This window comes from Phocoena phocoena, chromosome 3 (assembly GCF_963924675.1).
Source record: "Phocoena phocoena chromosome 3, mPhoPho1.1, whole genome shotgun sequence".
In the NCBI taxonomy this organism is placed as follows: Eukaryota; Metazoa; Chordata; class Mammalia; order Artiodactyla; family Phocoenidae; genus Phocoena; species Phocoena phocoena.
In genome coordinates, this window is record NC_089221.1 from 124,938,813 (window position 1) to 124,950,468 (window position 11,656).

The window sequence follows — 11,656 nt, forward strand, 5'->3', positions numbered from 1 at the left end:
GGACCTGTAACTTGGAAAAGTACACCATGAACTTTTCATGTTCTTCTTTGAGTCACACCCACAGGGTGAATGTGCAGTTTGGTTGTTTCTTGGAAGAGTGTTAACCTCACATATTCCAAAGCAGGCAAGGCCGAGGCCTTGACTTATTTAGTTGCTAAAGATACGATGAGCCACTTTTAGATTTAGACAGTTTATCACTTTACATAGACAGCAAAGAGAAGAATAGACCAAAAGTGTCAGCTCCCTATCATCTTTGTCCCATACATTAAAAAGGATGACAACGAAACAGAAGGGGTTGGATGACTCCAAGGCCGGTTGTGGGGAGCTAATTCTAGACTGCAGCTGAGAGGCTTAGGTTTTAATATTCTGCAGTTCTGTTCCAAGGGCGGTTAGGGCAGAAAGTCCCACACCTCATAGGACCTGGGAGGCAATGTCTTACAACAGCTTCCCTGGAGAGATGTGAAGGCACGTGGGAGATGGCTCATAGCAACTACTGTAGTCCTCCCACCTTCTCGGGTTCCAGGAGGATCGCAAGGTGTTTCCCCAAGACTCAGATAAGCAATGGTTCGACCCTTCACGTATGTGGATCCCGGCAAGGTTACCAGGTAATATGGTAAAGTCATTCCCCTATAAAGGACAGTTGAAAGGTAGGACTTTCATGTCATGGAGAATGTCTGCTAGGCACTGAAGAGCTGCCCTCTGGGAGGGTTGACATCCTTGCTGGAAGGAAGTTATAGCAGATGCAATTCTGGCCCCCTAACAAGATAGTGACATTAGCTGTGAATGTGGGACTGCAACATGGATTGGGAGTACGGGGTCATCTGGGCCCAGACTACTCACTGAATGGCCTTTCTGCTTCCCTTACACTAATCTGCTTTATAAACCCCTATGACCAGGTTTGCCCCTGCTCAAGAACCCATATTTCTCACTATGGATCAAGTCTTGCCAGACCAAGTGGTAGTCTCATTCAGGCCGTCAGAGTTTAGTTTTTTATAGCCGTACCTTCGCATTAACTCATCTGATGCAATTCATCGATTGTTTGATTGTAAACTAAACATTTGTTTGAAATTTGCCATGGTCAGGCATGTGGATGAACAGTGCTGGAGAGAGAAAGAAGAAAGAGACTTTTTCCACACATCTTCCTTTTTAGCTTACTTACTTGTCTCAGTTAGTTTCTTAAAATAAAACATTACAAATTCTACTTTTAGTTCTCATCTTCTCTTCTTATCCAAATTTTTGAATTCAAGAACCACTTGAAGTCATCTTTGAAAAATCCAGCCTGGGCAAATCACTTTTCTCCTTTTTTGAGGCTTCCTAGATTTTTACTTTGATTTAGTCTTGATTTACGTGTCATTTCCTGTGTTTCACCCTCATGGGCTCATGTTCCATTTGGATTTCCTTGCAGTGCCTCTAAAGGGGCTAAAAGTTAGCCTTAAACAACAGTGGACTGATTTTTCACTAAATAGGATTCAATCAATAGGGAAGAGAGCCAGGAACAGGTTATTATTATTTTTGCTTTTCTCCAAACTCTATAAGGTTGGTATTCAAAGCTGTGACATTTGATTGTTACATGCTTGTGTTTTCAAGACAAATTTTGAGGCTATATCCTGTTTTATTTAGGTTTCACTTTAAGTCATTTTGACCATCCAATTTACAGAAAGTAGAAGAGGAGATAATGAGCTCTACTTTGATGTCTCCAGTGTGACTTCCCAATAACTGTCTCTTTTCAGCTAGAAGAAAGAGTGTGAGATGAAATCTCAGGCTGATTCTTTTCTTTTTCTGATTTGTGTCTTGAATCTACATTCAGCTGGCTTCTTTAAAACTGTCATTCTCCTCACAGGGACAAAAAGGATACTTTATATCTTTCCATCTGTTTGTGTCATCTTCAATTTCTTTCATCAGCATCTTACTGTTTTTGGAGTACAGGTCTTTTGCCTCCTTAGGTAGGTTTATTCCTAGGTATTTTATTCTTTTTCATTCAATGGTAAATGGGATTGTTTCCTTCGTTTCTCTTTCTGATCTTTCATTGTTAGTGCATAGGAATGCAACCTAATTTTGTATCCTGCAACTTGACCGAATTCACTGATGAGCTCTAGTAGTTTTTCTGGTCGTGTCATTAGGATTTTCTATGTATAGTGTCATGTGATCTGCAAACAGTGACAGTTTTACTTCCTCTTTTCCAATTTGGATTCCTTTTATTTGTTTTTCCTTTCTGATTGCCATGGCTAGGACTTCTAAAACTATTTTGAATAAAAGTGGTGAGAGTGGACATCTTTTTCTCGTTCCTGATCTTAGAGGAAACGCTTTCAGTTTTTCACCATTGAGTATGATGTTAGCTGTGGGTTTGTCATATATGGCCATTATTATGTTGGACTTACTGACTTGCTTCTAACAGTTTCCTTTAATATAATTAAGATGAGGCAAGAGTCATGCCGGCTTTCTTCCTGCTGTATTCCCAGAATCTACCACAGAGGCAGATCCACCAAACATGCTCCATAAATACTTGTTGAATGGCTAATTGAACTTCCACTCTCGCTTATAAATTTAATCTCCACAAAAAATTCATTCGAAAAACACTTTGAAAATTAATTTAGAAATACTGGCATTCATCTCCTTTTCATTTCTTTTCATGAATTAATTTATTAACAAATGCTTACTGGAAAAGCATATTAATTAAGTGTTTAAAGGAAAAGAAATACAAATCAGAAGAAAGGACTCAAATTCTGGCCACATATATTATCTAAGTGACCTTGGCAATTAATTCATTGCTTCCAGCTTCAGACCTCTCATTTATAAAATGGGATAAAAGCTCTTATCTTCAGGGGTTTTATGAGAATGAAATGGATACCATATGCAAAGTTAGGGCCTGGCACTGATTGGTGGTTCTTAATAACATTGTCAAGTGTGTAGGATTCTGTGTTAGGATCCAAATATGAACAAGACAAAGCCGCCTGAGATGTTAACAAATTAGTCCTGGGAAAGAAAACATTAATACAAATAATATCAGTATCAGTAGCATAACAAAGGCACAAGAAAAGCATAGAAGGCTGTTTTAAAATATGTTTTATTATTATTCAGGTCATCAGATCAGGAGATAACTGCCATTGAAAAGATAGCTTGTTTTACTGACAGATTCCCAAGAAAAGTGTCATGCCACACCACAGGACAGTAAGGGCACATGGGAAGCGCTGGGTTTGTCAGGAGGGTGGGGCAAGTGAGTGGGCAGGAGCCTTTACTCAAACTTCCCAGGAGTTTTCCATGGGAAGGGGTGGGGAGACAGGGTAAGCAGGTTTAGGATAGGCTAGTTTGAATAATTTCAGTGGGCTCTGGGATGTAGGGACTGTCCCTAGTTGTGTGGTACCTGCCTGGGCCCGGGGGTGATTGAGGCAGGTGGACAGTGGCCGGGTGGGGGACAAGGACTCCCTGAAGGAGGTGGTTGGCAGTGTGGGCTCTGGATTGGTTGGTTTGCATATGAAAGGTACACTCCCAGGTGAGCCATTTGCTATCTCTAGTAATTAGCTAGCCCTGGGAGGGGCAGTCCCTCCAAGGTCAGCAAGCCTCTAAAATGTCAAAGCATCAGAAATATGGAATAAAAAGACATGACTAATACATGGGCTCAGAATGCAAGAAGCATGGGAGTAGCCAACTCTGAGTCTCTTTTCAGGTCTGACTGTACCCCCAATCCTCTGTTCTTTACAATCAGAGCACCCTATTAGCTTCTTCATAGGACTTATTACTAGTTCTTATTTGTTTATCTGTTTATTGTCCATTTATCCCATGCACTGTCAGCTCCACAAAAGCAAGAAATTTGCTTGCCTCATTTACTACTCCAGTCTTAGTTCCTGACAGTGTCAGGCACAGAGCAGATGCTCAATAACTATTTGTTGAACAAAAGAAATGAAAACAGTAGTGCTTGAAGGTTATGTGATATCTGTCTGTTCACGTGCACATATTACTGTTCATATATGTGTAAGCATGTGGACATTTGTGTTTGTGAGTGTGACAGAGAGAGAGAGAGAGAGAGAGAGTGGGTGTGTTTGTGTGTGTGTGTGTGTGTGTGTGTGTGTGTGTGTGTGTGTGTGTGTTTTGCATGGAGGAGGTTCTAGCCTTTAGTCTAAGCCATCCATGTTTACTACCAGGTTTTGGTCAAGACAATGTCTGGTCGACTATTAGACGGGCCCACCAGAAATCTATTAGCACTTCCTAGGAAAGAACTGAGGTCTGAGGAACTTCCTGGGAAAGAACTCACCTCCAGGACCAGCAGACAAGCTGGAGACAGTGCCACACAGTTCAGGGGTAGAAAGGGAGAAGCATCCGTGTGTGTGTATTGCTCTATTTCTCTTGGATTGGTCCAGCTCCTTGTGGACTCATAACTTGGCAGTTGCGAGAGAGAGGCTATGTTTCCAAACAGAAATATCTGTTTTTTGCCAAAAGCGCTACTATATTTTAGTATGCTGTGTTAGTCAGAACATAGCCAGAAAGTCAGAACCATGCCAGGTGATCAAACAGGAAAAATTTAACTTGAAGGATAATTTACAAGATGCTAGAAAGGCAGTTAAAGCAACCAGGGGAAAGGCGAGTCAACTCTGAGATTAGAAAGTGCAGGAAGCTGCTACTACTTCTTTGCCAGGAGGGATAGGGAGAGCAGGTTGGGCCGAGGCTGGGGCTGCACCGTGGAAGCCGGATTGATGGTGGGACTGCCTGGTGTGTGTGGGACCGCAGATGAAAGGGCCTTTCTGGAAGGAGCTGGAGCCGTGGAGAAGTGGCCGTCACTGCCCGAGATGTCTCCTGAAGCAGAGAGAGGGAGAAGCACCCTGATTTCTCCCTTTCTCTCCCCTCCAATCTTTCCCAGTGCCTCCCGTTAGCTGATCCTAACCAGAAAGCAGTTGGCTGGGAAGTCTGGAGACCACAGTTTGTAAAACTGAGCTTCCTATAGTGCAGGGCAGAGGGGGGGACATGCACAGAAAGGATGTGAGAGCAAAATGGAAACAACCAGCAGAGATGAGGGCAGTACAGTTTTCGTATCCTATAGAAAGGTCATAACATAAAAATAAAGGATGGCATCAACTCGCCACCACTTCACCACACACAACCTTGGCCCTGTGAGAGTTCTGGAACATCAACATCCCTGGCTAGGTGATAGTTCTCCAGGAAAAACTGAAGCCGTCTCTGGCAGAGAAAGCAGTAGAAGGGGCAGGATTGCATACGTGTGGCAGTAATACATGATCTCCTCCATGCAGTTTATAATGTAGCAGAAAACTAAAGAAATGGCAGTTATAACTCGGTAATGTACACAAATGAATAGCAGGTGACACTTGTTAGGTGTTAATCTTGGTTTGGTACAGTTATATCCTGGATCTACATAATTACATTAAATCCTCATAACAATAACACACCCTCAAGTGGGGCCCCAACTCCTGGCCTTGCACCTAGAGGGGACTATGCCTTGACGTATCTTCCTCACAATGTTCTGAGTACCCCTTCAGTGGCAGGGGGAGGCTGGGGCCAGCAATGTCATTTGGTCAGGGAGCTCCGAGCTGGGACTGGGATCCACCTGGACCCTGGATCTTATTTCTCCCCTTCAAGTGTCGTTCTTTCTCTCTTTCCGGTACCAGATACCCCAAGGAATGCTAGGACTTGGGCTTACAAATAGGGTCATCCTAGGGCCCCATGGCTGAGTACTGGTTGCAGGAGGGCAGCCTTGCAAGCAGATTGTTCCTGTGGTCAGCACAATATTTCTTTTGCATGATTACAAGGGACTGGACTGCCAGAAGGGTACTGACATGCATATTTTGGTGACCCAAGTTCATATAGATGGGATGTTGTAAAAAAATTTTTTTCTCAGGGTCACACACCTTTGAGAGCATCTTTCTGTTAGCTGTTAAATGTCCCATTTTAGATGAGGAGAACAATACTATAGAATAAAATACGTCAAATCTAAGGTTACACAAAGAGTAAATATTGAATCCCAGGTTTTTAAAAAGGCATTTTGATTTTCGATCCTGAGCTATATGAGAACACAGAGAAGGCATGACCCTGGGTGTTCCCCAAATAAGTGGGAGACACTAGACATGGTAGAAGATCTTGCCATAGTAGATGTCTGAACAGGGATGGGATGGGTGGAGGTAAATTCCAGAGAAATGTGGCACTAAATGCCAATAAGCTGAGTCTGTATTATTTCAGGGCTAAAGGGACGTCGGGATTACTCCTACAACTGGCGAGCTCATCAGTTAATGTGTTTCTCCAAACTTTATTAGGAAACTGGAGGAAAGCAACAGAATTTTCACCCTCTTTAATCCCAATATGAAACCTTCGCTTCTTTTCAGAGTTCTTCCAGGAGCTCTTTGCTTCCCACCCGCAACTCTGTGTAAGAGCTTATGCAAGAGATCCTTGAGAGTGTTTTAAGATAGGGCTTTGTTTCTCATGGGAACATGAGGGAAAACGGAAAAAACCTCCAATTTGTTTAGTGAGAAAACATGACCTCCATGCTTTTCTTCCCTGGGGCGAGTCAAGTGGTCGTGACTGAAATTCAGGTCCCTGTTTGGTGTATAAATATGGGTGTGTGCAAAAGCCACTGCCACACTTGGTACAGCAAGGGGAACCACTGGCTTGGTGGACTCATTAGGTTTTCCAGTTTAATCTTAAACTCCAGGTAAATATCACAGATAACGTACAATAAAGCTGGTCACTGTGTTCCTGCTGGTGACCATCAGCATTTGCAGTTACTCTGGTAAGTAGCCGGGAACATATGATATTTCTCTATTTTTCTGTTAACAGGAACACAACTATTAAGCCTAGGCTCCCAGTGGGATATGGTGGAGGGAGTTTTAGAGCCACAGAATAGTAAGGTCAGAAGGGACTTCAGATGCCCCCTGCTCCCAGCTCCAAGCTCTAACCCAATACAGGTACCATCCCTGGTGTATCCTACAAAGAAGTTAACCAGCTACCACAGAGGTTCAACAAACGCACTTCATTATTGAACTTTGGCCACCATTAATTTTCCTTAATTTTGAGTTAAGATCTGATTTTGTGACTTCTTTCTTTTATGTTTCTGAAACTATATGGAGTCATTCTTGCTATCATCTCTAATCAGATTGCAGCATTGGTTCTCTTGAGACATAGCTACATTTATCTGTTCAGACAATCAATGGGTATCTGCTGAATGGCTATAAGCTGTTGGTCACTGGATAGGCATTAGAAGATTCAGACCTTAATCAGACATAAATATTGTTCTCAAGGTTCTTACAGTCTGGCAAGGGAGAGAAGACTTCTACAGAAGTCACTGCCATACTAGACCAGTCATTAATGCACAATGACAATACAGATAGAGCTCTGTGGGAGAGCTGAGGGGTGAACAGTTCCATTTCTAGGTAAGTTATAGAGTCTGATTTCTTGGAGGAGAATGGAAACTGATCCTTTCTTTTTGGAGGGAGTCATATAGGAAGAGATATTTGGGCGCATCTGCAAAATCCATCATAATGGCCACTGCTCATTTGGAGAACAAAAAGCTTTGAGGATCTCCCCCCTGGAATATGTAAGTACGTACAAAGAAGACACTCACCAAAGTGTCGAAAATAAGAAGTACGGAGATTAATCGTGAGAAACTGTGTGATACCCATGCCTACATTGGCAACTTTGGCTTGTGAATTTTTTTTGAATTTTTGAACTGATTTGTAACTTCACCAGTTTTGGCTATTTTGTTGTCCTTTAGTGTCTAAGGACACATGGGAAGACGTGGCAGCAGAAAGATGGGTGGAGGGGAAATAAATATCCCCCTTCTGGGGGAGAGTTTTGGAGGGAAAATGGGTGGTAGAAGATGAAGGGGAAATAGGTGCACAAGCTCCATTTTTAAGATTTGAACGGGAAAATAAAAAGTATTACAAAGAGAATGAAGTACTGGCAGGGTCTTAGCCAGCAGGAGGATGTGTGTCTTATGTGTGTGCTTCTGCATGTATGTATTTATACATATGCAAATGTGTTTTGTAAAAATATGTATCATAAGCATTTTCCTCATTCTCTAACCTCTTCTGTGTGAAAGTTATCTTTCTAAAGCTGAAGATATAAAAATGCAATTATTCCATATAAGAGCCTTGATAGCTCCCCATTACCCTTGGGAAAAAAAATCTCAAACTCATCTGTATGACATTCAAGGCTTTGAAAATCCGCCCCACCCAAGTTGCAGCCTAATCTTCTTTATCCCTCCTTAGCACGCCACACTGGAATTCTGAAGAAGACTCACCATCCTGTGTATGCACTTTCACCTTAATATCTCAATGCCTTGGTTAATTTTGTTCCTCTTTAAAATGCTGCTCCCCTTATTTACCTGTGATCCTGGCATTTGCCTCAAGACACATCTCCTGCAACATCTGTTCTTGGAAGATTCCTGTAGCATTCTCCTAGGTTAGAATTAATCATCACTTCTTTTGTGTTTCCATAGAGCTTTGTCCATAATATTAGCATAGCAGATGCTGCACTGTGGCATACGCAAATCTTTATTTTCCACCAGACTGTATGAGTTCTCTGAGTGGAATATCTTGTTTTATTCATCTGTGTATCTGCACCAACTGACATAGAGTCTGTGTTCACTTATGTTTGTAGCATTGAGTTGGACGGGTAGGGAGCAGTTTCCTGGGCTGTGGTTGGGTCCATTCACATCTCCAAGTGGAGGTTCATTATGGCATCTTCCCTTTGGTTTCAAGCTTGTGGGCTATGGAGACAGCCACATGCAAACTATACTCCCATCTAGTCAATCACCAGTATCTTTTGAGTGCTTACTATATGCCCGGGTCTGTCCTAGGCGTGGGTGATGGTAGTGAATAAAACTCAAATTTCTTATTCTCTTGGATCCTACATACTAGTGAGAGGATGAAGGCAAAGTAAAGAAATGAATAAAGATTTAATACTCTAAGTAGTGGTAAGAAAAAATAAAGATAGAGGGTGACGGGTGATACCATTTTAGATACATCTCTGAGAATGTAACATCTGAGGAGAGACCAAATAAGGAAGGAAGAAAGGCATGTAGTTATCTGGGGAAAGAAAGTTCTAGAGAGATGGAATGGGAGGGGCAAAGGTCCGGAAGCAGATGTTTTCTTGAGAAATCAAGATGAGTAGGGCTGGAATGGAGCCATTGATGGAGAGAGTGGAAGGTGGTGAGGTCATAGGAACTGGAATTGCCTTGTTTTACCTGGGATCTCTTTTGCTCCGCAGCTACCGCCTTCCTCATCAACAGTTTGCCACTTCCTGTCAACAAGGCTTTACCTTTACCTCTGGACAATGTTCTCCCAGTCATGGACCCACTTAAGCTTCTTCTGAAAACTCTGGGCATTTCTGTTGAGCACCTTGTGGAAGGGCTAAGGAAGTGTGTGAGTGAGCTGGGACCAGATACCTCTGAGGCCGTGAAGAAACTGCTGGTAACTACAGCTTGTGTGGCTGACTCATCAAAGGGCAGGGCTTAGTCACCGTGAGTGCCCACCCTCTCCACCCACTCCCACACCACCTTGTTCTCATTTGTGAACCTGTATTTCCCCCTTGCTTACTGTACTCATACACATTTCACATGTCTTGGAATCTCAAGGAAAGTGCAATATCCACAGTTCTAGAAAGAATTTTTGAATGAGGGAGACGTATGCTAGTCGTGAAATGTGTGCCACTTCCCAGCTTTGTGATTCTGGATGGGACTTAACCACTCTGAACTTTTGTTTCTTTGTAAGTAAAATGGTAGCGAAATAGGATAGTGACTATTTTTGGAGATGTGCTAATGATATGTAGGCTGCTTTTATTTTAAATATTCCCTTTTTGACTTTCAGGAGGCACTCTCATATTTGGTGTGACAGCAGAAAAAAGCAAGAGTGGAGGAGGGAGGGAGATGATGCTCTCCTTCACCCTGGCTGAAACTCCTTCCATCCTAAAATTCAGTGACCCCTGAAAAGAATAAATAAAACAATGAACAGACTTCAGTTTGTCCTATTTTTATTTGGGAAGCTCTATTCAGAAGGGCCTAACTAGATAATTTTTTCTTTGTGTTATAAACTCTAGATAGCCTGTTGTTATAAAGACAGCTCGCATTTTCAGTAAGGAGTAATGATTTTTTCCATCTCCTTATCTCTAACTTGAATGTCTCCATTTTCTTCAACTGTTGTTTATCTGACAATGTTTCCAGATGCCTTATGTTCCTATTTCCCTACTTCTAAAGAATTTTTTTTCATCTTTATTGGAGTATAATTGCTTTACAATGGTGTGTTAGTTTCTGCTTTATAGCAAAGTGAATCAGTTATACATATACATATGTTCCCATATCTCTTCCCTCTTGTGCCTCCCTCCCTCCCACCCTCCCTATCCCACCCCTCCAGGCGGTCACAAAGCACCGAGCTGATATCACTGTGCCATGCGGCTGCTTCCCACTAGGTATCTACCTTACGTTTGTTAGTTTATATATGTCCATGCCTCTCTCTCGTCCTGTCACAGCTCACCCTTCCCCCTCTCCATATCCTCAAGTCCGTTCTCCAGAAGGTCTGTGTCTTTATTCCTGTCTTACCCCTAGGTTCTTCATGACATTTTTTTTCTTAAATTCCATATATATGTGTTAGCATACGGTGTTTGTCTTTCTCTTTGTGACTTACTTCACTCTGTATGACAGACTCTAGGTCCATCCACCTCATTACAAATAGCTCAACTTCTTTTCTTTTTATGGCTGAGTAATGTTCCATTGTATATATGTGCCACATCTTTATCCATTCATCCGATGATGGACACTTAGGTTGTTTCCATCTCTGGGCTATTGTAAATAGAGCTGCAATGAACATTTTGATACATGACTCTTTTTGAATTTTGGTTTTCTCAGGGTATATGCCCAGTAGTGGGATTGCTGGGTCATATGGTAGTTGTATTTGTAGTTTTTTAAGGAACTTCCATACTGTTCTCCATAGTGGCTGAACCAATTCACATTCCCACCAACAGTGCAAGTGTTCCCTTTTCTCCACACCCTCTCCAGCATTTATTGTTTCTAGATTTTTTGATGATGGCCATTCTGACTGGTGTGAGATGATATCTCATTGTAGTTTTGATTTGCATTTCTCTAATGATTAATGATGTTGAGCATTCCTTCATGTGTTTGTTGGCAGTCTGTATATCTTCTTTGGCAAAATGTCTGTTTAGGTCTTCTGCCCATTTTTGGATTGGGTTGTTAGGTTTTTTGTTATTGAGCTGCATGAGCTGCTTGTAAATTTTGGAGATTAATCCTTTGTTAGTTGCTTCATTTGCAAATATTTTCTCCCATTCAGAGGGTTGTCTTTTGCTCTTGTTTATGGTTTCCTTTGCTGTGCAAAAGCTTTGAAGTTTCATTAGGTCCCATTTGTTTATTTTTGTTTTTATTTCCATTTCTCTAGGAGGTGGGTCAGAAAGGATCTTGCTGTGATTTATGTCATAGAGTGTTATGCCTATGTTTTCCTCTAAGAGTTTGATCGTTTCTAGCCTTACATTTAGGTCTTTAATCCATTTTGAGCTTATTTTTGTGTATGGTGTTAGGGAGTGATCTAATCTCATACTTTTACATGTACCTGTCCAGTTTTCCCAGCACCACTTATTGAAGAGGCTGTCTTTTCTTCACTGTACATTTCTGCCACCTTTATCAAAGATAAGGTGTCCATATGTGTGTGGG

General features: G+C 41.8%; 1 protein-coding gene across 1 annotated transcript; it reads left to right on the plus strand.

Moving 5' to 3' along the window:
• The first annotated feature begins 476 nt into the window (after positions 1 to 476).
• Positions 477 to 9,830, plus strand: SCGB3A2 (secretoglobin family 3A member 2). The gene is made up of 4 exons (XM_065873725.1): positions 477 to 605; positions 6,682 to 6,730; positions 9,208 to 9,410; positions 9,807 to 9,830. Exons 1-4 carry the CDS (start codon positions 477 to 479, stop codon positions 9,828 to 9,830), a joined length of 405 nt encoding a protein of 134 aa, XP_065729797.1.
• Positions 9,831 to 11,656: the final 1,826 nt, after the last annotated feature.